The 27,254-nt window shown below is 32.2% G+C and overlaps 3 protein-coding genes across 8 annotated transcripts in view; all 3 read right to left on the reverse strand.

The window, feature by feature from the left end:
* The window catches only part of LOC124949917 (latrophilin-like protein LAT-2), a 44,145-nt gene extending 24,094 nt beyond the window's left edge, over positions 1-20,051 (reverse strand). For all 5 annotated transcript variants that reach the window (XR_007101202.1, XR_007101200.1, XR_007101201.1 and 2 more), the window contains exons 1-2: positions 19,391-20,051; positions 14,405-14,619 (exon numbers count right to left, since the gene is read on the reverse strand). Coding sequence is in view for 1 of the 5 variants with exons in the window: in XM_047495797.1 (XP_047351753.1) it covers positions 14,405-14,586 (182 nt within the window). In the remaining 4 variants the exon portion in view is untranslated. The remainder of the gene's footprint in view (positions 1-14,404; positions 14,620-19,390) is intronic.
* A 202-nt stretch (positions 20,052-20,253) lies between these two features.
* On the reverse strand, positions 20,254-24,235 carry LOC124949912 (codanin-1). Of its 2 annotated transcripts, XM_047495787.1 has the most exons (10): positions 23,925-24,235; positions 23,365-23,716; positions 23,019-23,295; positions 22,686-22,846; positions 22,014-22,613; positions 21,713-21,949; positions 21,276-21,638; positions 21,027-21,192; positions 20,692-20,960; positions 20,254-20,621 (listed from the first exon to the last, which is right to left on the reverse strand). In XM_047495787.1, exons 2-10 carry the CDS (start codon positions 23,644-23,646, stop codon positions 20,475-20,477), a joined length of 2,502 nt encoding a protein of 833 aa, XP_047351743.1. In that variant the 5' UTR covers positions 23,647-23,716; positions 23,925-24,235; the 3' UTR covers positions 20,254-20,474. The 2 variants fall into 2 exon arrangements, with proteins under 2 accessions (XP_047351743.1, XP_047351745.1); XM_047495789.1 differs by having other exon boundaries at positions 22,014-22,577; positions 23,365-24,235.
* A 140-nt stretch (positions 24,236-24,375) lies between these two features.
* Positions 24,376-27,251, reverse strand: LOC124949916 (cathepsin L). The gene is made up of 7 exons (XM_047495795.1): positions 27,100-27,251; positions 25,947-26,058; positions 25,712-25,864; positions 25,423-25,626; positions 25,123-25,328; positions 24,899-25,050; positions 24,376-24,812 (listed from the first exon to the last, which is right to left on the reverse strand). The coding sequence occupies exons 2-7, from the start codon at positions 26,040-26,042 to the stop codon at positions 24,604-24,606; spliced, it is 1,020 nt and encodes a 339-aa protein (XP_047351751.1). The 5' UTR covers positions 26,043-26,058; positions 27,100-27,251; the 3' UTR covers positions 24,376-24,603.
* Between the last annotated feature and the right edge of the window lie 3 nt (positions 27,252-27,254).

Consider the following 27,254-nt stretch of genomic DNA (forward strand, 5'->3'; position numbering starts at 1 on the left):
GTGTCATACAACCAGTAAATTTGCTTGATTGTTAAGCACTAGAAAAAAGAGTGGAAAAAAGAAACAAAAGAAAAAAGAAAAAGAGAACAGACTGTATAAATAGAAAATGCCTCTCTTATCGAGAATCTTTATATCCTTCTACATCGAGCTTCTGACATCTAAAATCAAGAAACCTAGGCACCAAAGACGCTACCATTTTAAATCCTCCACAGATATAAAAGTTTTTTAACCGAATACATTCAACTTCTATTTCGATCTTTTTCTATCCTCCCTATATAAAATTGACATCTCCATGAATCTCATTTAACGTCGAAGCTGATATTTCCAACATCGTAAAATAAAAATAAGTATTCCTGTCATTAAATTCTTGGATAAACAATGATACGATCCAACAAACTTTTCTATTGAAAAGTCACGTTTGAAACACTATAAATTTCGCGCATTGATTTTTCATTTCTGCTGACATTAGAAAAAACTTGTTTCGAAAGTGATTGCAGATTCTGCTGGTGAAATATGCAGATTATTAAACGAAGATCGTATGATTGGTTCGCATGTTTCAATCTTGTTTTTTGTTTAATTATTATTTTGAGGAGGTCAACCGACTGGTTCGCTCTAACTCGTTACACAGCTGTATGCGTATAGTCGACACAGATGTGCAGAATACCTACATGCATCAATGACTCTCATATCGGGACGTCCATGATGAAATATCCGTCGATCACGGAGAAATTTCATAGTCGAACGTGTTTTTATAATAAAGCCGACATTTGCATTGCAAATATGAATCACCAGAGAGAACTTTTAATCGCACGGCTTCGATTTCGTTATCATTTCAAGAAAACAGACTACGTAATCGTTATCGGACGAATTTATACTGGATATTGCAAAGTTCGATGACATAGAGAAACTCGTTAATTAATCGAGAATTTTTTTATTCATTATTTATGATATTCATGTCTTCTTTCCTAACAATTATCGATTAATTATTAGGAATGACAACCAAGGAATACATATATAAATAATTGGATTATTACCCCAGTCCTTATAAAAATATTAATCAAATTATTATTTCCGAAGGAAGGTATTCCTCTCGGATAGATCGATGAGATTAGGTATTTCAAAGGAATCAAAGAAAAAAGAGGTAGCGACGATGTCCTCTCATAAAGGTACAACGTTGTGTATCAGAAAGGATGATAAAAAGGATGCTACCGTGAGGACTTGAATTTCAAAAGCTATTGAGATTTACTCATTGTTTTATGGACTGGAACAAGCCGAAAAGCTTCCTTTAATTTACGCTTTTTAACTCGGCATGGCTTTCTTCGAAATTGCACTTTGTACGATTCGATAGGATGAACCTTTTCGAATTAATGAGACACGATATCTTTGTCTAACAATATAGTCGTATTTCGACAAGCGACCTTTGCTATCGAGACGAATTTCATTCGATAGTTGCGTCGATGAAATTGCGACGTAACAAAACAGAGGAGAAAAACAAAAAAGAGAAAAAGAAAAAGAAAAAAGAAAAAACAAGAAAAAAAAAAAGAAAAAAAAAGAAGTTGCAAGGGCGAGAATAACGAGTGTCGAGAAGCTTTCTAAAATCCAACAGTGTGATTCTCGTTCGCTTCTGAATTATTCATCTCGTAGAAACGTTTGAGTATGAGTAATGGCGTATGTACGTACAAGTTGGTATGACTGTACACGTAGCGGCTTGCCAAATTAATCTTTCCGCTTTCTGGTATAACTCTGCAAGGCTTCGACCGCAACTCCGAGCTCTGTTGCAGTATTACGATTTATTAATTAACGCTAGAACGAATAATTTCAAACAGTCTTATGTGAAACTTTTATTACGATGATAATGATGTTTCTCATAGAATGAATTATTTTAAAAGAACGGCGACAGAGAAAAATAAGAAGAAGAAGAAAAAAAAGAAAAGGGAAGTACGCGAGAAGCAAAAATAACGCGAGAACCTAAAAAGAAAAGGAACTCAACATTCTGCTACTTCTCCCGTAATAAATCAAAGGTTGTGCGTAATGCGAGCACCGAGCCACAAGTGGTTTCCTACTATGAAAGCACGATAATACCGGAGGGAAAGAGAGAGAAGCGACAGAGGGTCGTCTCTTTTGTTTGTTGATCAACAATGAGACCCCGAGACTTTTCAATGACGACCGCGGATTTGTTTCAAAAGTTCATCTGAAAATCGAAAAAGATATTTTCTCGATTCTTATATACTTTCACGCAATATGTTACGACACGTTCGTAGTTATATTTTTATTATTCCTTAATATATATTTATATTATTCCTTTTTACATATCTATATCATAAATCGTATCGCTCGTTAATTATTTCGCAAGTCTATGAAAATCGCTTTTCAGAATGCTATGAATAAACGATCGAATGGCCCGAGGAATTGAATGGAAGATAAATGATTACACGAAACGGTCCTAGTACTCTTAACGCTCGAATAAATCGATCGTTCGTTCACGTATTCGACGAATATACGAAGTTACTTTTCTTAATGCTATGATAACTCAACTATCTACTTTAAATGTAAATAAGAAGAGATCTTAAACTATATGTAGATAACTATATTTCGAATCCTATATATATATATATATATATATATATATATATTTCTACGAAAAGTGATAAACTTAATTAGAAGCAAAGTGAAATTGGAAAAAAAAAATGAAATAAAGTAAAAAAGAAACGAGTTCGACTGAGCGGTATGTTATGTTCGTGAGAGTGAATTAATCGGAAAAAAAAAAGATGAAGAGGAAAGAGGTCAGGCGGAAATAAATTCCACTCTCGGTGGCAAATTAGCACGGGTTCCTGCTAATTTCCACTCCTGAAATCGTTAGTTCGAATTCTACTTAATACCATTCTGTGCATGGATACACGTGTGCATGTATTTATAGCACGATCGACTCGCTCTCGTTGGTCGTTTTTATATAGAAAAAAAATAAATAAATAAAAGAAAAATAAAAAGAAAATAAATAAAAAAAAAAAATAAAATAAAAAGAAATTAAACAAAAAGAAAAAAGATAAAGAAATCGAGTCGAATGGAAGTCGAAAAACCCCGATATCTTCCATTGCACAAATCTCATCTCTTATCTCGACTCGTCCAACCTGTGAAACGAGACTTTTCGTATTTTATCGTTGGCGCTCGCTCTCCGAGAGCAAGCATTTAATAAGAAGATGCGATGTAAAAAAGAAACGAAATTCTGTAAGAGTTATGTCAGTGAATTTAATATTTCCACGTCAAGGAAGAAAAATAAGGATAAGTCGAGTACCGACCACACGAAGAAGACCACGAAATTTTACGATTCACCAGCTGAATTCATGTTTCTCTTTTTCTTTCTCTTTCTCTCTCTCTCTCTCTTTCTCTCTTTTTTAGTTTGCTTTACAGCCACGACTCCATCAGACGAAATGAAGATAAACATTACGTCGAAAGTATTGACACAAGAATATTTGAAGCGTATTATATTTATCATGAAAACTGTAGATCCATGTTATCTTTTTCTCCGTTGAAAATTACAACTTCCTGGACGAGCGTATTACTGATTGAATTAAAAGTAACGAGCGTTAATGACAATAATCTCTCGCTACTAAATGTAATCACGTCTAATTCATGACATACATTAGTATAGGAACAAAAAAACGATTCTTAACATTTCACATTTGTACGAATTATTCGTACTTTTGATTGCAATTTCATTGAAATCCTGCAATGAAAAGGAACGAGTTCATATAAAATGATCAAAGTAATACATTTTTTAACAACTCTTTTTACCCTTTATTAAAAGTCATTATAAACTGACAACGAAACTCTCCTTTAGTCGCGTTGCGAACGATAATCATTATTACCGAGCAAATATAATCCGTTCGTCTAGTTTAATATAATGGTGGATAATAATCCCCTTGTATATAGGTACGTATACTATATATTTATGTATGTCGACGATATAATTATTTAAATATCATACACCCACACACACCCTTTTTTATCCGCTAGCCCTCAGATTTATCAAGTTTCGAATCATGTTTGGACGTTAAGTATTACGAGCGAAATAAAGTTGCTGGAACGACTTTTATGAGCGTTTCGCGGTAAGCGAAATATCGAAAAGATTCACAATTTTAATGCATCCATGAAAAATATACATCTACATATAGAAAGCGTATTAATTTCATTTTTTCTTTCTTTTCTTTCAAACTGTTGGAAGATTCAACACGAAACAAGCCTGATACGAGCTACATACACATATAGGATTTTCGTTGAACAACGACTAATACATTTTTCATATCCCATCCATTTTTTACATCCTTTTCAACGTAGCAGAATTGTAAACAGTTAAAAGGATTCCTTGTAAATTTAATATCAGTTTCGCCAACGTCGAAACACGTTTACGTTTTAGATATTAAACCTTTTCTTTGTACTTTTCAAAAGTTCCTCAACATTCTCTCCTCGCCACACTTCACAAAACATATAATATTTGCATATAATTAACGTAAAGGCTACCGTACAAATGTTGGAATACAAATTTTATGAGAAAATTTTCGTCAGTAAGATAAAGAGTTTAAATGTTGCCAGAGAATATTTAACATTCACGAGAAGTTCTGTTCGTAATCGCATATGTTATACAGTATGAGAAATTCATACATACTATACGTAGAAATATTATTCTGCAATTCCCACTTCGAACGACCTCCCTAATGTAATAAGTAAGTGAAGTCGATATCAAGCGCTATTCCACCATCTCCGTTTATTTATGAGAAACCATTGAATATCGATTTGTAATTTTTCCAAATATCAGAAATACGAACTCTCTTCGTTCGGTTTATCTTTCCGATCATACGAATGGAATAAGTTTTGGATATAAGCGCAGATCATTTAGACACAATTGAGAGATCTTTTGTAGCTAATCTAGAGCCTTGAGTGACAATTATGGCATTGCCTTGGGGTCATTGCGAAAAATCTAATTAAATAATATTCTCTTGTTGACGCCGACTTTCTCTTTTCCTTCTTTTTCTTGTTTGCTCTTTCCTTTCCAATCCTATCTCGAGGACTTAATCCCATTTGTTTTTTATTGGGCAACTCTACCTCGATTCTATCTCGTGGACCTTCAGAAATGAAATCTCTAAGTCTGAGACAATGGAAGTGGATACGATTTAGTTTTCTTTTTTTTTTTTTTTTTTTTTTTTCGGGAATTCTCATATTTATATTACCAATGAGAATAGGTAGGCTTTTATGGGATGGAAATTATTTTATTTTGCCGAAGTAGCTAAGGAGGCACGTTTATATTCAATGTTTCTCGAGTCAACGATAATATTGTATAAATCGAATGATAGACATTCAATAACGATATTGGAGAAGTTTACGATAAATTCGTGGATCTACGATTAATTAGGTCAGGAGTTAGTCGGCTTAACAATTCGCTCGAACGGAGTAAGATATTAAGTGCTTTCGAGAGCATACCGGTTGAAATCTTGGCAGAAGTTAGGATCGATCAAAGATGAGTCACTTCGAAGTGCACATATGATGTATCATGGGATAATTGAACGATATAGAAAATTTGATCAATATAGCAAACGGGAAATTTACTTTGATGAAATTCAACATGGACCAAATGACGGGAACCGCAAACGTATAACTTGAGCTTTTATATTCTTGTTCCTCTTTGAAACTAATTACAAGAACTATTTAAGAAGAAAAACAAAGACTTTCGAATTTCTAGCGAACATTTTTTCTTTTTCTTTTTTCTTTGTTCTTTTTCCTTTTATTTTATTTTTTTCTTTTTCTTAAATCATTCGCTCGTGAAACTTTTCACCATATAGATTCTTATCAACGAGCGCATCCCTGATCGATTTTTCCTCAAGTAAGGATTACGATCTGCATAAAACCTTCGTCCTACCGACCATGTAACTTTCCTATCGAGCTTTCCTTTCATCAAACTTCGAAGCCGTTTCCAACCGAAGACGAGATTCTGAAAATACGATGCGAACCTTTCAGAACGACCTCGTTCAATATGGCATACACATAAAAGACTGACAAAGTCCTGTGTTCCCAATTCATGATAGAAACAAAATTATTCGATAAACATCAAATCGATTTTAAAAAACCATTATACGTGCATTTTAAAATCCACATGTTTGGATAGATCGTACCTCACATCATCTCTTATGGTTGATGGTCGCTTTTGTGCTTTAAAGTACATACGAGAAAAGTTCGAAGCTTTTTATTTTTGGTTATTTTCTTTGGACCTTTCTCACACCTATACATTCGAATAAACTTTATATAAACCTTCTTTGAAGTATAAATCTAGGGAAAGAAACGAGAGCTTCTGTTGATCTGGGATTTCGACTTCTCCTTTTAAAAGATTCCGAAATGAATCCGTCTTCGCTAACTCAGACCAGATCTTTCAACATTTGCATAGTAAAAGGCCACAGTCAAGTCAGCATAATGCAGAACACGTACAGCGAACGAAGGGATCGATCATGAATTCTCGATTATCGTTACCGACTCGTTATTGTGTTATCTTTTTCTCCTTCAATTTCTCTTTTTCTTTTTGTCATAAAATGCTTAATAAACATATTTTCCTCGCGAATTATCGTTGATTCATTTAAAATCTTTTTTTCCCAATTCTCAAATAAAACGAAATCTGTAAAAGCATTCGAATCGAAAGCTTGGACGAAAATCATAAGCGATATTTCGATGACCCACTTTTCTTTTCCACCCAACGATTTTTATTTCACACGTGGCATACGCGACGACAACAATCATTATCACCAACAGACGATTTGATGATTTTTCTTTTCGACGTGTCACTAACGAGTATTATATAAACACTTCGAATCATTACCATATTTCAATGTTATTGATTTTACGAATGTTGTCTTTCCCTTGCTGACAACAATGCTATTATGGAATTCTTCGATCGATAAATCTTTGCGATGAACGTAACTACATTGATTTATCGATACAGGGCATCTGCTAAGTTAGATGGAGATATCACGACAATGGGAATGTTAATTACAAATGTAAAGAACCCAGTTTCAAGGGATAATGCGATATAACTCGTCCTTGGCCTTTGATCGATCTAGTCATAGGTACATAGATAACCGGTAAGATAAGTACACCTCACGATATTCCTTTCGTGTGACACGCGAAAACACGAAGAAAAAGATTTCATTGATTCGAATTAACGAAAGGTACCTCAGCAATAAGTTCTTGAAAATGTTCGTGAATGAAACTAAGAATGAGATACGACAAAATACATAAATGCAATGATTATCAAATTATTCGAATCTTTTAAGCTTTTCTAAAACCAGAATTTAGATCTATTTCTTCCCTATCTCATTGTATAGGAAACTTCCTAATGTGATGTAGTAATTATTATGAGAACGAAGTTACTGACAGGGAGTTAACAGTTGAACAACTATGGAAGGAGTCATTATATGGATTAGATATGCCACTAATACGTAGTACGATATTTATAGAATTATACGAAGTGAAGTATAAGTGACACTGTCTTCTTCTAAGTTTCAAAGAAGAGATAGATACCTTTTCCTTCGGAGTACGTTCATATTACCGACTTAAAAACGAAGCCTACGACGTTTCGACGTATTTGAAAGGTAACGCATTTCTTCTTGAATATCACATATCTGGAACGATATCTACTATCCTGAAGATTTTTATTCGTAGAAATAGGACATGATATATATATATATATATATATATATATGTTTTTTTTTATCATATTACATATGCCAACTCTATTTGAAGAAATTTTAATGAGCCGATAACGCGTCAAATTCCGATTAATCGGGTCAGTCCAGTCGCTCCTTTGTTTGTTCTAAGACAATGCGGATGAACACGAATGCCATCGTTTTACGACATCGATTCATTTCAAAGCTCGAAACCTATTGATTCGAGATATGTGTGAGAGAGAGAGAGAGAGAGTTAAGAGCTGTTAGAACAGCATCTCCGCGATATCCTTCCCTCTAATGTATAGCACGATACATGTACGTATATATACGTTAAAGTAAAATTTTCATGACACGAACCATTTACATGCATGTAATTACACAATATACCTATATATCTACGAACATTTTGTTTTACCCATCGAAAGTCACGAAATAAAAGCTTATGAAACTTTATTTGACTTTCTGCTCGTTTCTATAGTAGCAGAAAATGAGGGAAAGAGTGCATGCATGCTTGCAAAGTTCGCAAAGTGGCTTGCGGCAATATGCGATTCGCATTTCGTCTCGTCTGCAATCTACACTCAATTTTCACGGCATAGTGCCAAAGTCCATTGTCCATAAACGTTCTCGTAGTTGCATACACACATACATACGTAGCAATTTCCAAGAACTTCTCCAGATATTAAATCCACGTTTCGGAGCCGTGACATCTCGTATCCATAATGGAACGCTCCATGAATAGAGTATAATATGAAAATATGAATGCAAATGTATGCAAGTAAAGAAAAAAAAGATATACTTATTGTTAGAGAGAAAGATAAATAATAAATCGTAATCAATCATTAGAGACGATTCCTTACAACAATAAAAAAATTGAACAATGTTAAAAATAGTGAAGAGTAGAAGATATCCATAAGACAAAATAATCGATAGGTATGTTTCGAAAAAGAAGAATTCGAGCTTTCGTCCAAAAGCTCCATAAGACCAAAAATCGTGGTCAAGGTAAAGCGAGCAAACCAAAAGAGAAAGAGAGAGAGAGAAGGAGAGAGAGAGAGAGAGAGAGAGAGAGAGAGAGAGAGAAATAGAAAGAGAAAAAGATAGAGAGGGGGAGGGAGGGAGAAAGGATGCAGAGTACCAACCAAGTGATCTTCCTAAAGCCTAGACACGGAGAAGCTAATTCAATCGGGCGTCGCTTTATGGCTCGCACAAAGTGCTCCCAACGGCACATCGTCGTTGGACGTCTTCGTAGCGTGCCACATACTACCGAAATGCGAGAGGTATCGATCTCAGAGAACGTTGGATCGGTGTACCATCGATAGAACCCTTTGGGAAATCAAAGGCAGAAGACGAAGTCTTAAAGGTCTTCTTAAACGCTCGATGTGTTCGCCAGTTCCTTCGTTGTCACACTCTCTTTAACCACTACCTCTCGTCTTTCAACTTAGCGATCAGATGGTTCCAAAGAATGACAAAGATCATAAAGGGAAACGGTAGGGTTGATGATAGTGATAATGATGATACCGTACCGATATCTATTAATGATATGTGCTTCTCTCGAGAGATTACTAAATATGTCATCCATGTAAATAGACATATGTATTTCTTGCAAAACCTACAGCTAAGAGCAAAAATCTACTTTTTCTTTTTTCTATTCCCATTCGAGATTGCCCGAGCTTTTTTCTTTCTTTTTCGTTTCTCTCGGGAAGTTCTTCCCTTTCTCTCGGTGAACTCTTCTTACGGCTTTTTTATCCGACATCTCATTTCACACCGTTCTTCGATGCTTCATAACATCTTCCTTTCCTTATGAATAAAGAAAGAGGAAACTAGAAAATAAATTGAAAAAATGTCGAATTCTCGAAAATGAATCATCTCGGGATGATTAATAATCCACGGAATATTCTCGACGAAACATTCTCGCCGATAATTCGTCGTTCGAAAGTATCGGACATTTTGATACGAGGATTTAATTTGATGAAACGCATAAGTGATTCTCGCGACCTAAACATATTTGCCAGATTTCCCGTGGCCTTTCCAACTCGAAAAGCGTTATGGCGATACATTTTAACGAAGCCACTTGCGGCGACACGAAATTCCGAGGCGAGCGTTCCTTTGGAATGGTCAGAGAGCACGAAGGGTTTATAAGCGGCTTAGATACGTGCGATGGTATAGCAATCTCGTCCTATAATGTAGGCTGCCAACACACTCCACTCAATTCCTCTTCGACACGTTCGAAAAGGATACGTATGCATGTATTTATGTATTTATGTATAGACATTCATACATAAATACATACATAGATATCTACGTAGCCATTAGTTTATTTTTAATCATGCCGTCATTCGACAGAAAAAGTGACACGCTAATAGAAAACGAACTGATACACTTGCCTTAGACGATATGACCGCGGAGATCAAGTAAAGCCTCTAGAAATTACTCTCTTCAGCTCTGGAGATAAGCCTCGTCTGTCGCGCGGATTAGATCCTTTCACGTACTATATCAGAAGAGGATGAAGAGTCGGCCAGGTCGGAAACGTGATTTTACGTTAATCAATTTTCGATAAAGGCAAACCCGCTAATCGATCATTTCGACCGTAGAAATTATTTTGACTTTCCTTTTCCTTTTTTGTTTTGTTTTTTTCATTTCGCCACATTTCCTTTTTTTTTTTATAAAAGCTTTCTATCTTTTAATTTTACATTATATTCCAGTGGACGAGCAGAATATCTTGCAGAGACATACGCGGCCATGATTGAATACATCCATCTCGCACATTAATCTCGCAACTCCCAATTGGTTCGCTCGTTGGAATCATGGAATGAATCAATGCGCTTATCGTTGATACGCATTGATTATACATGACGAATATAAATATAATTTTCCGACGAGGTAGCATACGGAGTTTTTTTTTCTCCCTTTAATTTTGCCGATCAATCATTATCCCTTGATCGTTCATTCCCCTTTGACTCGTCTTCATAAGAAATATTCATTCATACATAAACTTTTTTATGAATCTAATGTTTCTACGAACTTCTTTACGATCATAATGTTTTCGATTTAAACGTTATGAATGATATCAAAGCGATGTTCTATTAACGACGTTTATGATATAATTAAAGTCTGGGGAAACAATGAATTCTCATATTGAAAGTTATCGGACAGGGTCTGTTTTTCTCTAACTTGAATGAAGTAGATTAGAAGCTGAGTGCTGTGGTACTCTTACTTAGGAAGTCACTATTCTTTGTCGAAAGAAAGGGCAAAAATAAAGGTATGGAGCTGGATCTAATGACTTTTTCTTGTAAAAAAGAGTCTATGAAGTTGATTAAGTATTTTACGTGCAATAATTCTCTGTCGTTTTTTTTTTTTTTTTTTTTTTTTTTTTTTTTTTTTTTTTTTTTTTTTTTTTTTTGAGATAATGATATTTTCTTTATAATAATTGTTTTTCTTGAACATACATATATTACTCAATCTCAACGTTTTCTGCTTAAAAAGGATAAAAATGTTAACGCACCAGTCGTAAGCTGCTTACTTTTACGAACGACAAAAATCCTTTTCTTCGCCTCTTTTCGTCCTGAATTCTTCATCTCGAAAAAAGACGACCGCATCCTTTTCCCATGAGGTTTTTAAAGCCATTACTCTCCATCGCTTTTCGTGGTTTTTACTAGGAAAGCGCGTTAAGTGCAAAAGGAGATCTCGAATGGAAAGGAATTAGTACTTCGCGAGCAAAAAATTCAAAGGTAAGGACAAAAAGGAAAAGATAAGGTATGATCGAGAACATGGAATTAACAATTGTTAATACAAATTTCACGAACTATTTAATACGACGTCCATAATTTCTCGAAATTCGACAGGAGTATGATCTACGTTGGCCCATATATCAAACTGACATTTCGTAAATCGATTGAGCCTTTAATCGTAACTCTAATTAACCTAAACTCATCGAGCGTCGGTCAAATTGAATGAAATACTTGCAAAGTTCGATCACGAGCAGATTAGCTGCCTTACACGAATGATCAATTAATTGAATAGCATTTCTCATAGTACCGATGGTATATCGATCGAATATACCTAATATGCAACTAACTACGAGCTAGCATCGCGTGTGATCCATGCAATTAATATTCTGTATCTATCGAACTGTTTCCATGAAAAAATTTTTATGAGAGAGAGAGAAAGAGAGAGAGAGGGAGAGAGAGGAGGTTCTATATATCGAACACATTATTAATGATGGTAATAAATTCGCGATGTTACATCGATACGATAGACTGATTCAATTAGGAGTTATTAGGGAAGAGAATCAGGGATGCAACTGCACTCCCCCTGAGTTACTGCATTTAAGCGCCTTGTGATGCCTCTAAAGCGATTAACTGCCGAAATGTCGTTGCACCTGGATGGAACCGCCCGAACGCGTATCTATCTACTATGAACTTCATACGTTCGCCGTTCCATATTAATGAACGCGTTGGAAAGCTCGTGTAACGAGTGTTATATAAATTTTCCATAGTATTTTTTTTTCTCTCTCATTTTATTTGAAAAACAAGCGTTTAAAACAAACAAAAACAAAATCTCGTTAACCGTACAATTAAAATTCAACTCGTCCTAATTAAGTAATTAAAACACGATTATACAATTTAATAATGATTTCGATGTCCGAAATCGTTCATTAAAGGTCTATGAGATAATTATAACTCACATGGAAAGATTAACCCAAATTCGATATACATAGATATAACGATTCGATCGTTTATTAATACATATATAATGATTACTTTAAGCTAATGATATACGCATTGATAAAAGCGCCGTTTTATTGTCACGTATTTAAAAAGATAAATTAAAATTACATGATAATTATTTATTGATAAAATAATAATTGGTAAAAATTTATCAAACAATGGAAGATATCGTAATCGAATCGATTCTATCGGAAAATGTCAGATGTAAATGTGTTCTAACAACATTGGCCCAACAATAGGGATCTTGCAACGATTTTAACCTAATTAAGGATAACGTGGAAATGAAGTTAGAACTCCGTATATATCTATAGCTTTATGCTACGCCTGCCAAAGTACACGCAATCGCAAGCTACCTCTCCAATTCATTATTATATATAATTATAGAACTATTTATTTGTTAAATCTAAAGCTATAACAATGAATGAGGATGAAAATAATTCGATTCATATTATTTACAACGAATTAATTAATGCAATAAGCAAAGCATTAACTAATGCATATATATGTTCATTGGCGTACACGATGAATGCATTAATTCCGGCTTATCTCTGTGAGGTCAAGAAAGTGTCTGGGACAACTTGCTGGTATGAATTATGCGCGACCCCGTTTGGAAATTCGACGCAAAATCATGACTGCTCTCACCTACTTTTAACTTTTCGTTTAACGTAAGCATGATATTTGCAACTATGATTACACGTTTAAAAAGCAAGAAAAATTGCAAGAATAAGTGAGAAAAGTTTGCGAGTATAAATGTTATTATCATAATTATAAGGATATTTAATAAATAATTTATAATAAGAATGCTATTATCCTAAATATAAATATTATATTACCACAAAATAATGATTGATTATATCGGCCATTAGAAATTTACCAAAATTTTGATATGTCATGTCGTTCATGCGGTAAGTTTCAATTAAATTAACCACTCCATCGTAACATAATAATATATTACTAGATAAACGTTTCATATTCGCATGCACGACATATGACGGTTCAAAATGTTCGAATAGAATTAAATATCATTGAATTCAATTCGCTACCATAGACCATGATTATTATCGTAATTAATGTTATTTCACTTCCAACTGTAATTTCGTTATATTACATATGTATATATGTAGAATTAGTTGTTTAATTTTTGTCTTATATGAAACAAACGGAACTTTGAAATCTTAGTATTGAAAAATCAACAGGCAGCCTCGCCTTGTCAATGGCATCACGTTTGGAAAAAGGTCGTTCAATTTTTATTTCTCTTTAGAAAGCAGAGAAGCGCGATGTACTGAAAGTGATGATGATCGATCGAAAAAGAACAGAGGGTGCGGTTCTCTATTTCCACCAATTTCCGCGATAGGTACTCGATCATGAAGCTGGTTTGCACTTGACGTTACTTCTTTTGCTGTTTAACGCGGCCGACGCAGTGGTAAAGCGAGCAACCGAAGCTGGTGGAACTAAATTCAGTTTGAAAAGAAAAAAAAAAGAAAAAAAAAAGAATGAAATTTTCTTTATCGATAATGTCTATCCTGCTAAGATAGATAGAATAAGAAAAAAAGCGTTTCTTTCTGAAACTTAAGAATAACAATGAAAGAATTCATCTTTTATTGGTTTAATATTGTTTTTTTACATCTCGTACTACTTCTCATTTTCTTTACGCAAACTTTAAAAGCGCTTGTCCAACTATAAGGACTTGTCTTTCATCTTCCTTACTTAGGTTTCTTTCTACTTTACTTTTTCCCCCTTCTTCTCTCTCTCTCCCTCTCTTACTTTTACACAAATGTACTTTTAGCAGCGTAACAGAAATGTTTTATATAAAATTGTTACAAGAAGTTCTTGTACCTAATCGTTCAAAAAGTACAAAGTAAAAACAAGTTTTACATACATGCACAATGAACTTTCGTTGTGAACAAAGCAGCTGTTCGCTTATGTACAATTTTATAGAGATCCTGCCAATATATAAATAAAACTAGAACTTACCTGTAAGTTATGAATGCAAATACGAGTGCCACCAAAGAAAGACTTCCTCCGAGGACAACAATGAGACTCAAGACTCCATCTTGATCGAAGGAACTGGCGATGCCCGTGGAAAATCCATTTGCCACCATTCCTCCGTTAGGCTGATGAAATCCATGAATCGCACCGGTGTAGAGACTCTCCATTTTGTGTGTAACCACTTGTTTGCTATATGTATCCTTACGAAAAAAAAAAAAAAAAAATATATATATATATATATAATTGAAATATTTGATTCGTTTAATATCGTTTGTTACTTATCCTATTATCAATTTCTCGATGTATAATAATTTTAAATAGATAATATTAAATGGATGTAAATTAGAAAGATAAGACCTTTCTGCAAAGATATCAGCTGGTTTAAACGAACATTTATTAGGATTTACTGGTATCTAAACGTTACGCGGCATTGCAACTAAGTCATTTGAGATTAAACACTCGGGAATCTAGTGAGAATTGAGACGTAGAACGTTGGGAAATTATCCTATTATTGAGTTAACGTGTACCGGTTGTACTGCCTGATTATTCGCACTGCACCAACGTTAAATATCGCTGGCTAATGTGGCGCTTATTAAAGAGAAAACATAAAGCATCTAGTTAAAGCCAACTTCTTTTTATTTTACATTATTTCGTGAAACATAATGAAATGAGCTCGTTTACTAATACTAGTCAAAATGTAATTTCAATAAGAGAATTACGTAAGCACAAGTAATGTATATTTCAATATGGTCTTGAAAAGAAAAAAAAAAAAAGAAAAAAAATATATATGCGTAACAGAAATAAGCTCTTCCTACGAAAGTTACACAACGATCCGTGGCTCGGAGAGCCGCCGGCATTCCTCTGATACTTCAAATCAGTCAACTCAATTAAAACTTTGTTTTCTTAATTTTTTTTTTTCTCGAAACTAACAAAGTAACCATCAACGTAATGTTCTTTTCTTTATATTGCTAATTTATTAAAAAAAGAAAAAAGATATTTAACAACTCATTGAAAATTAGGGAAACATTTTCAAGTTGTTTTTAAAAACGAAATTAAGAGATAATTAGAAAGAATGAATGTTAAAGTATCGCCTAATTTGTCAGCAGCACGATCGCTTCGGTGAACTTTGTCGTTTGTGGTCAAGAGTGCATACCTTCGTGGACGAATGTGTCGGACAAAACGGAATAAAGCCGGAGATTAATGGTAAATCAATGGCGGATAGATAACATTTGATTTTGAGGTCGATCGCCCCCCTCTCTCTCTCTCTCTCTCTCTCTCTCTCTCTCTCTCTCTCTCTCTCTATCTATCTCTCTCTGTATTTACTTTTAAGTCATTAGACAATGTCCTTAATTTCATTACAATGATTAAATTTTGGAATGAAATGACGAAGTAAAGGTTCATAGGAAGATCTATAAGTAAAATGTATACATACATATGTATCTACGAAGAGAAAATTTTCCGAAAGGAAAGAAATCGATATAACACTCCCTTTATTTCCATTTTACCATGAGCATATTACTGACGTAGCTGGAAATATGAGAAAATAGCGAATACTGTGGTGTATTTATATAGACATCATATAACCAGGAAGATGGTACCGGCCTAATTGCTTTTACCGCTAATCGAAATTTACGAGCATCAACAAGCTCACCTAAAGTTTCTACGAACTAAAGTGCGCGCGCGAGCATTTCTCTCAGCTTTTACTACGATACGTATGTATGCTTTTCTAATGGAACGAAGAAACTAATAGTTACTACAAAAAATATTTAATGTTCAGTTGCTTTCTTACGTGGAAAATTTAATACTGAATAAGGCGAGAGAGCGCAATGACACTTCATCCACTGCTACTACCGGAACATTAATTGATCAAAGAGTGTCTTAGCACCCTACGATGCTTAGGATCGATATCGAGCACGACCTTATTCGTCCATTTAGAATCCACTCTTCGCCTTTATTTCTCTTCCTCTCATTCTCTCTCTCTCTCTCTCTCTCTCTCTCTCTCTCTCTCTCTCTTTCTCTCTCTCGGTCAATCGTTCGACGAATCGCTCGGCTTTTAAGGCGATAAACGACAAACGAGTAAAGTTGAAATCGTGGTTCCATTAAACCTCGATGAAACTCGAATAAAATTGAACGAATAAAATCGAGGGAAAACAGAAAAAAAAGAGGAAAAAAAAAAGGAAAATAAAAGACAAGAAAAGGAACGTCAAATTTTTTATCTCAAACTCGAGAAGTGAATTTTATCTTTTTTATTAATTAAGAAATGAAAATATTGAAAGGTTCAAGATGCACATATTAGAAGATTAAATAAATTCTTTACTCTGTATAATTATCCATCCTTACGATCGAGAAAGTCAATCAATCAATATTCTTCTATTACAACTTTTACTCCCAAAAAAAAAAAAAGAAAAAAAAGAAAAAGAAAAAAAAAGTAATAATAATATTCGTGCGAGTAAATTTCAAAATAAATTTGCTTGACGATCGAATAAAGAAAAATGCACATGAAACATTTCGACCTCCTTTATGTACAAAAGAAAGAAAAATGAAAGAGTGGGAGAGAAAGAGGGGAGGGAAGGGGGTAGAAAGGGGGGGGGGGGAACCCGGTAATATTTTGCGAAATATAGGTTATGAAAACAAGTAATTTCCTAGGCGTCATACAACGATGGTTGCCCCTTTCTAAAGAAATCACGGATCGAATCACGAAAAGCAATTTCATCGAGATTTTACCGTAGTGATCCATCGAAAGCGCCGCGTGAAATTCGCGTTTCCATTTTCGTTCTGTGACAATCATAATTCGTTTCTTTTATTCGTTTCGTTCGAATGTTCTTATTGTTATTAAATTTACTTGCCGAGAGACGAGAGATCGTTTCTTTTTCTTTTCAAGGATATGGAAAAAAAAAAAAAATGAAAAAAAAAATAAAATAAAAAAAGAAAAAAAAAGAAAGAAAAAACAAATTCTTCGATCCAATTTTATTCGAATAGAAATATAACGCAATTAAATCCATTTTAATCCTTTCCGTAAGAGCCATTCTTAAAGATGAAAATTTAATTTTCCCCCTTTATAAAATAGTAATTAACATTAATATTGTTCGACTTTGGACATATTATCTTTATCTTTACAATCAAATCTTACATTATTTAATCCTCTTTTACAATTGTTGTATATGTACAATTAAAGGAAAGACGAGTAATATGAAAATTAATTTTATCAAACATTATTTTACATTATTTAATATAGTTGAAAAAGTGGTTGACTATTGCGAAGTTCCTACCAAGCAAGAGTAATAACTTTCGAAAGTGCCATAATCGTTTGAGTTATTGTCGTAATGCGGAATACGAGTTCCAAAAAGTCCAATGTTAACATGGAATGATCGAGAAATTTACAAGCTGTTCAAAAGTTGGAAATCCTGGGGACTAAGTTTCGAAACGAGTCTATACGATTTTTATGAAACTTGATATGTATCGCGAAATCTTATCGTTTGATCTCGAGGAAAAATTTTCTATAGAAGAAAAAAGAAAAAAAAAAAGAACGAAAGAAAAAAAGAAAAATAAAGAAAAAAGAAAGAAAGGAAAAAAACGTATAACTTTTTCGATCTTTTGCGTGATATTTAAAACGCGCGACAAATATATAAATAGCGATACATAAAACAAATTTATTTGAGCATACGGCGTTTTTGATATAAAGAATTAAATTACGAGATTCGAGCATATAAATCAGATTGCAATTTTCGAAATAGGATGTTCTTTCGTGGAAATAAGTTGGTTCGATGCCAAGGAACGACATGTAAAACTAATACATATACGCGAAATCTAAAATTGAATGGTTCGTACAATAAATACCACGGACGAATCTATCCAATAGAAGAATTATAGTCTTAAAAAATAAAAAAAAAACCTTGTCTTAAAGTTGGACATTAAAATATGAGAAAAATATCGGCCTACTACGAATCTCTACAAAGTCGTAGAAGGGCAAAAGTTAAATAACAAAGAGATATGTTTATGAGACACGAGAGACATATTTATATTCTCAAAACTTTCTCACTGCAATCATATATATGTAGTATTTTTTCTTGTCGTCAAAAATGTTTCTTCCTCATGCGTACAAAAGTATTCCACGTAAACATAATAAAATCTAGTGATCTTTTTCATTAAGAAGAAAAGAGTAATACTGTAAAAGATAAGATGGATATTTGCGATAGCGTCTTAGCAATTTCAAGAGTCTGCAAAAGGGAGAGGAACGCATTGAGCGAAAAACGTTCTTTCGTTTAGTACGTTTACACTTGTACGTACTTACATACATAACCCTTATTCGCTTTACGTATTTTGTCATACACCGATTCGGTGATCGTTTACACTTTTGTAACCTCAACAGTGTTTGGCTTCCAGTTCGATTCACGAGAACGCGCAGTTCGGAACGATGCACTCTTCCTTTTCCCTTTTCCCGCCTTTTCTAACCCCTTCTTTTCTCTTTTTTCATTCACCCGATGCAAAACTTTTATCGATCGACGTACATTAAAAATCGATTTGAAAGTTTTCAACCTCGTTAATTTCGCGTGCCGCTTCGAAACGAAATAAAAAGGTTTCTTGAAGTTACATTAAATCATATCGATAAGTTTATTTATTTTATAGCTATATTTACGTAAATATTTATTTCCTGCAAAATTTTCTCGAGTAATGATTCCTGACGGGAAAATTATTATTTACGCATAACGTACGCAAGAGATAATGAAAATTAAAATTATCAATCATTTATGCTTTGTACATATATTAATAAGGTTGATAAAAAAGAAAAAAAGAAATAAATAAAAATAAAAATATAAATCGATACCAAAAGTCATTTCCATATAAAACATCGACTTGCTTTTGTTTAAAATTTTTCTCAATTTTTTATCTTTCACTATCATACGAATCAATTAGAAAAAACATGGGCAGGACTTTCGTTTCGTTTTACGTTTTATTATCTGTTTTGCTTACTTGACGATGATCAAAAATGTTTGACGTCGCATCGACAGCACCCGACAATCGAATTCCTCTTATACTCTTCTATCTCACATTTCGATGAGTCCACGTGTACGCGCGAGCACGTGTTAAACTGCTTGAATTTATTGCGCGCACATCATCTTCAATCTTGAAACGCTTATGTCTCACCTCTTTTAAAGATTACGAATAATTAAAATGGAAAGTAATGAGAATACACGCTAATCATCTGTTTCTATTAATATCGTTAAGATTCTATTGCTATTCTATTCATAACAAGACGCATTAGAAAACGTCGTTTCTATAAATGATTTTCTTCTATTTATCATATACGATTCCGTATTGTTATCAAATATTCTTGTTTATTTCGATCAAAAAAAGTCAACGATATTTTATTAAAAATCGGAAATGATATTACAGTAAAGCATTAGACTAAACTACCACTTCCTATCCGTGTGACGCGCGGTTCACGACTGACCGCCACTTTTTGTTCCTACTTTACTCACTGTACCGATATGGCGCATATGTTTCAACCAATCAACGAGTCCATCCAATCACGCTTGAGCCGGTTACCGACCCGCCAAATTTATAAACTATTTACGTATGTATGACGATCTACATTTTTTTCTAATGTCTTTTTACAGATCATTTTTCTGATACTTTTCAAAAAATTCTTATAACTTATTAGCAATGCCATTTTCGTAATGCTATTAATTTTTTCAATATACTTATATGCAATGAGTGCGAATTTACATACAACAAAAAAAAAAGATGTAAAAGAAAAATATAACATTTTTATTTTAAAATACGTATCATAATTCTGTTTATAAAATAGATGACGGTGCAATAATATACAGCTATTTCAAATAGAAGAATTAATTTTCTGAGAAATTGATTTACAACAAGTATACATACAAATTGAGAGGTATTCTTCTCATAAAAATAAAATAAACAGTAGTATAGTTTCCTCCTGTTGTCATAAGAATAAACAATGTACACTTATAAAATTTATATAGTTTACAAAAATTCTTAACAGATTGGAATTTAAAATATATCAATAGAATATATCGAAAGAATTAATCTACAAGAAATCATCGCCAATTTCTATTTCACGACAGGTCTCTGCTATCCACCCAAGCAAGTATCTAACTTTTTCTGTTTTCTCATCTGTCGATTTATAACCCGCAATACTTTCATTAAGGCACATTGATAATTGTTTTAATATAGGCTGTAAAGAATAGATAATATTAAGTGGAAGTATGTAAAATGAAATTCATTTAGAAAATCTGAAAACTTACTACAGGCCAATCGTGCCTAAATAATGCCACATACTGATCGCTCAAAAATTCTATATCAAGGACACTTTCCTCCAATAATCTTCTTAAAAATTTTCCACACGTCAACCAGCTTCCATCAGTTTCTGGTTGTGCAAGTAACATAACGTTCCTTGGGCTCAACAATCTCAACATAGGAGTATCTGCTTCAAATATCTTAAAATTGTTTATAGTCCATATCTTAATTATCAATTTTTGAATATCCTGCGTAAATAGATCCATTCTATGTGCAACTACAAATACATAACATATTATAAAACATTACATTATAATTTTAAAATAAATCATTTTAATCTTACCCAGAAACAAAGAAAAATCAACGCTCAATAAATACAAAATTTTCTCTGGTCCTGTCACCAGATCAGCTCTTTCATTCAAAGTTTGATATAATTTATTTAGAATAATTGTCATTGAAGTTATAGTCAAATTTTTCCCATTATTATCTATAATGTCCCATATCAGTGACTATAAAAAGAAATTAAACATTGTGAATTATTACTTTGCTTATTAAACTACAAAAAAAAGAAACAAATATAAAGAAAACATACTCTAAGTTCATCTATGACATCGCTTGGAGTAGGAGCTGCTGAATTATGAACTTTTTTTTGTATTAAAGATACAGTGTTATTATTTCTTAAAAATCTATTAATTTCTAACTCCATATCTTTAGTAAACAATGAGCCACCAACAATATGAGACTGTATCCACTGATTTATACGTTCTATGGCTATTCTGATTGCTATTTTTATACACATTTCTTTAACAGGTAATAAAGAATCTTCTGCTAAAAGTGATTCAATAGATTTCACAATTCGATTTTCACAGAGCTGAGGAATGCTTCTTTCGCATTGTTCCTTCAAATTTTTGGAAGCAGTAGCAGCTAACAAAGTCATTTCCTTTACTAATGACAACTAAAATAAAAGATATAAAAGTTATATAAAATACGTAAAATACTATTTTCAGTATGAAATAACAAAAAACTCACCTTGAATTCACTAATATCTGTATTTACATTTGTCATAGCTTGTGTTTCTTTATACTTTTCTTTATACTTTTTTTTCATAAGTTCTCTAAAAGCATTTAAATTTGTTTCTCTTGCAGATACCAATAATGTATTACAAATATGCTTCACACAAGTGGATGCAACTCTCTCAGAGACAAAATCGACGGTTTTCCGAGTTGAAGCAGGTTGACCATGAAAAAAAGCTTCCTCTAACTGCAACTGTATTAAGAATTGTAAGGATAATATAGAAATTACAATATTTCTTTTACAATATCTCAATTACCTCTAAATGTTTCCTGCTATTAGTACCAAATTTATGAAGTTGACTAGAAACTGGTGTTATGTGTTTATTTGGACCTCGCGTATTGTGTTTTATATTTTTTGTTAACACAGTATGTAGTTTTAAGTCAGTTATAGGACAGCATTTACAAAGAACTGCATCATCTATTATATCTAATTTATCTAAACAATATTTAGTAGAATTAACGGAAACAACAGATTCTACAGACAATACATCATATGTCTGTGCTAACATTTTATCAAACTGCCTCCGAGTTTTTAATTCTTTTGTTTGATATATTTCTTGCCAAGTTAAACAAAAATCTTTAGGAAAATTTGGTAATTCAAAAAACCAGTTCAACGTAGATTTAAGTAAAAGAGCAGTCTGTTGAGACATAAGACTGTCAGAAGAAGTAAAATCGTAAGTACTGACACTCCTATAAATATAATATAGTAATTCTAAGACTGGTTTGTAGTATGGTAATCGAAGAGATACAATATCCATCATTGCTAGGTACTTCACTATCCAAGGTATACTTAAAGACATTTTTCCTTCTATTATTGCATTCTGAAGACAAATTTGTAAATTTAATGATGGTACAACCTATGAAGAATAATTTTTTGTTGTATTACATACAATATACTTAATTTAATTAATATTAAATATATAACTTACACTACTTCTAATCTCAATTTGTGCTGTTATGATTTCTTTACTAGCACCTGATTCTAATCTATATGGTAAAGACACAAGTAATCCCAACATTTTCGCAAGTAGTTTTAAACTTGATACACAAGTGATGAAAGTACGTTGTGTTTGCTCATCTACTATTGTTTCTAAAATATGTATATAAATATATATAAAATATATATATTTATTTATTTATTATCTATATTTCTTACAAATAGGAAGAGAGAGAGAGAGAGAGACAGAGAGAGAGAAGGGGGAAGGAGAGGGGGAGGGGGAGGGAGAGAGATAAATTTATATTAATTTATATATAAAGAATACCTGAATCTTCTATTTCACTGCCAATAAACTGAGTCTCATTTAACTCCATAATTTCATGTACTAAACAATTTTCTAAATGTGTATAAAATATTGGATTAAATGCATGTAATATGAAATCTCTAAAAAATTCTTGAGTACCAGGGAAAGATGGACCACAAACATTATTTTGGGATGATAAAGGTGTAACCAATCTTTTTCTAAGCTGTGTCAACTTTTGCGGATTAACATGTTTTAATGTTTCAAGAATACTTATATTATCATCATCAACTACATCTTCCTGAAAACAATTGTCATTTACAACATAAATAAATTGAAGTTCTACTACAATAATTTATATACAACTTACTTGTTCCCCTTTTTGTATACATGAAATAAGGAGTTGAGATTTAAATAATCTTGCAAAGTGAGAATAATTAGTAGCATCACTATGTAGCGTGAGCATTGTTCGTATCTTTCCTCCTAAGGCTACCTGGAAAGCCCATCCTGGTACCAAATGATTTTGCTCCCATATCCTCAAAATTTCATAAAATGTATCTCTTTGTTTCCGAAAAGTTTGAAATGCAAGTCCCGATGGAAAATTTTCACGATTATCAGTGTCTATTTGAAAGCATACATTCACCTCTCCCATTGCAGACAATATTTACAAAAATGAGCATAAAAAAATCTTCTTAATTGTGTATAACATGTCCTACATATATCTATATAAACAAATATTTTATGGTAGTTATACAACTATATTCTTCACTCTTTAAACCAAACTGTTGTAAACACATTCATTTAGATAAACTTTTGCAGGTTATGTTCACGAAACATACGTTATATTTCTATGTATAAAATAAAATCTGAGGACATCTAAATATGTATCACAGAGTAACACATATTAAATATTAGATATACTATACTGACCATTCATATTTATTTTTATCACTGTAAACATTACATATTGGTCCCTTATCGTATTTCAACGTGTATTGTCAGACATTTATAGTTGCTTGTTTACAATGAAAATGAAAGATCTCCCTTGATATAGAAACAAGTTACTCTAGCGCCATCTGATAGTAGCTATATGCAATTAGAAGCAATATACATAAACGCATATTTCAAAACTATATCTTCAAACATTTAAATATCGATACTTATAATAATATAAAATATTAAAGATAAGCGTATATATATATGCAACGTAAAAAATAAAATTGTAAAATTTTAAAGGATTATAGGTGCTACTATTATTTCTCATTGCATTACGTGCTTACTTTTATTTCTATACACACATACGCTTGTACATATGCACATAGACACAAAATACGGTTCACCTAATGTCAATGACAATAATAATCATTTATACACACGCATGTATGCATAACGTATTTATATTCCAAACTGAAAATATAAACTTTTTTTGCTTATAAACAAAAATTATAATAGAAAAGAAAAACAAATATTGATAATAACTGCTAAATTCTAAATTTAAAGGTATGTTGTTCACTAAAATTATATGCTTCAGTTTTAATAAAATTTTTTAATTATTTACAGTTGTTATGAAGACTTGATTCCCAGCAACATTAATTGAATGAATGGCTGTTTAAACAAGTGGATAGCTGGCAGTTGTAGCTACACCGCAATGATTTTGTTTATTTCTGGCCATTTTTATGTATCCTTTATCACCCCAAGTTGTATCCCAACTATTTTTTACTAACCAATAATCATCTCCATTGTCATCAGTTCCATATCCTACTATTAATACTCCGTGATCCAAACTTGTAGAAGAGCAGTCAGGTTCATAATAAACACCTACATTTTTATAAAACTATTAATTCGTAAAAGCAAAATAAACTAGTATGATAGAAAGAAACAAATCTAAAAAATATAGAATCAACCTTCAGAATAAAATTGGAAGGATTGATGAGAGGCATCAATGGCTATAGACACTGGTCCTATAGTAGCAACAGCAGCTTTTAATTTATCCTCATCTCCTTCTGGAATATCTACGTATCCAATATCATAGGCACCACTATTAGATGGAGTATACCTATAAATCAAAGTGGTAATAAATATATCTTAATCTACGAATTTTTTGTTCATAAAAAAATTCACTACTTACCTGCAATTTTCTTTTTCTGCTTCATATGGATAACTTTTTTCTGTATCAAGACCTTTATTATCTTTAATATATTGAAATGCTTGATCCATAAGACCACCATTACATCCATTATTACCATACTTTGCAGAACAATCTATTAAGTTTTGTTCACTTAAAGACACTAAAACACCAGTTTGTCTGAAGTGTTGTCCTTCCAACGCACCTGTCTATAAGAGAATTGTATTATTAATTAATAATCTTTAAAGTATTTATATGAATAAGATTAATAATAAGTTAATTTTTTAGAAGACAAATAAATACCGTTGAAAATGCCCAGCATGAACCACAAGCTTTTTGATCTTTAACAGGAGTAACTGCACCTTTTTCTCTCCAATCTACAAATTCTGGTAATACTACATTTGCTGGTTCAATAAATGTAGCACCAACAGGTTTTCTTTCTGCTCTTAATTGTAGATTTGTTGATTTATTAAAACCATTCATTGTTTGTGCAAACTCATAATGAAGCTATAAAATTAATTTTCTTAAATATATATTAGACATCAGAAATATTACATCAATCAAACTTTGGTGCAAAATCCTTATTACTTACCATATCACCAAATTTATTCATTTTTAATTTGTAACCAACTTGTCCTAACTTATATTTACGATTATGTAATGCAATTTTATGTTTGTTGTCCATATATATTTTCATTCTGAATTTTTCTTCAGCATTAGATATGTAATTCTTACTATGTTCAAGCTATCAAAGGTAAAATTTGATGTTAAGAAGTATCAAGAAAAATTGAAAAAATAAACTTTTATTTTTAATGTAACATAAATACCTTATATGTTGTCCATTCTTCTAAAACAAGATCAAAAAATGAAATGGCTTGAACAGCAAATACCGCTGAAAGTAGGAAGACCAGTAATATCTTCATGGCTGTATAAACTGAACTGAAAAAAATACAATATTATATACTAATCGTAATTGATATTACATATAGTTTTAATCAAGCTTAAAGATATTTAAGAATACATAAAATCCAATGGTATGTTTGATAGAAAATATTTTTATTATTTGGAATTGTTAATTATATTATTTATATTATATTATTTTTCCCATAGAAATAAATAAAAACGGCTAACCTAAATTTTAATTTTATGTTTATAAGACGTATTAACTACAATATGTATTAAAATTCACTTTTAAAGATTAAGACGACATGAAAAATATAAAACAACGAAATTATTTTCAACGACTAAACGATTCTAACTTCTTTGATACGTATGTGATCATTATTGCGACAGTCATTAAATCGTATAAGGAAAAGATACGTTCATACTTCAATTGTCTATAATTTTCGCATTCTTAAAAAACTAAGAAAAATTTCAAATTAAAATAAACTTGATGCATGGCGGAAATTTTATTAATTTAATCATTTCTTATAACAAAATAAAAATTATTGTGTAAAGTTGAAACATTGCAAATCATGAACACATTTATGGCATGAAAGTTCTTGCGTCTTCCATTTTGTTTTACTTCTTTAAAATTTATTCATAAAATGTATTTTCTAATTATAATGTAACTAGGCAATTAAATATTTATCATTTTAATAAATTTTTCTATTATAGATCATAATTTTTACTCGTAAATATGGTACTAGTTTGATATGGTACAACAAAGAAAGTGAAGATTAGTGTTTGATTAAGTGTAGAAAAGAAAATAACAATTGATTTCATGTAAGAAAAGAAAATAATTTAGAAAGCAAACGACTTCGTCATAAAAAATATCTTTTAATATATAAAATTAGTAATAATATAAACAAAAAGTTTTTAATTGATATCTGTAAAATGTCATTTGATGATATTTTACAGATATAATACATGAGTCATATGTATAGTCAGATTAGATATTTGTATGTATCCATAATTGAACAAAGACTGTTTAGTCGTATATATATATATATATATATATATATATATGAAAAAACTTACCACAATGCACAAAGAATCACTTGAAAATATAAAATAAGAACGATAAACGAAACGTCGTCACTGAATGTTGCGATGCTTATGAAGCGAAAGAACGATGCTACGCGTGTTGTTATACGAAACCTCCCCTACATCACGTGATTCATTTGGTTTTATCC

This window comes from Vespa velutina, chromosome 6 (assembly GCF_912470025.1).
Source record: "Vespa velutina chromosome 6, iVesVel2.1, whole genome shotgun sequence".
Classification (NCBI taxonomy): domain Eukaryota; kingdom Metazoa; phylum Arthropoda; class Insecta; order Hymenoptera; family Vespidae; genus Vespa; species Vespa velutina.

What these genes read in the sequence shown, in the direction of transcription:
- LOC124949912 (XM_047495787.1), bottom strand. Translation starts at nt 23,646, where the DNA reads ATGGGAGAGGTGAATGTATGCTTTCAAATAGACACTGATAATCGTGAA. An exon ending in GTATACAAAAAGGGGAACAA is followed by an intron (nt 23,296 to 23,364) that starts GTAAGTTGTATA and finishes AATTGTTTTCAG; the next exon opens with GAAGATGTAGTTGATGATGA. An exon ending in AAATTGAGATTAGAAGTAGT is followed by an intron (nt 22,614 to 22,685) that starts GTAAGTTATATA and finishes TATTCTTCATAG; the next exon opens with GTTGTACCATCATTAAATTT.
- LOC124949916 (XM_047495795.1), bottom strand. Translation starts at nt 26,042, where the DNA reads ATGAAGATATTACTGGTCTTCCTACTTTCAGCGGTATTTGCTGTTCAA. An exon ending in AAGAATGGACAACATATAAG is followed by an intron (nt 25,865 to 25,946) that starts GTATTTATGTTA and finishes TACCTTTGATAG; the next exon opens with CTTGAACATAGTAAGAATTA. An exon ending in CTTCCAATTTTATTCTGAAG is followed by an intron (nt 24,813 to 24,898) that starts GTTGATTCTATA and finishes ATAAAAATGTAG; the next exon opens with GTGTTTATTATGAACCTGAC.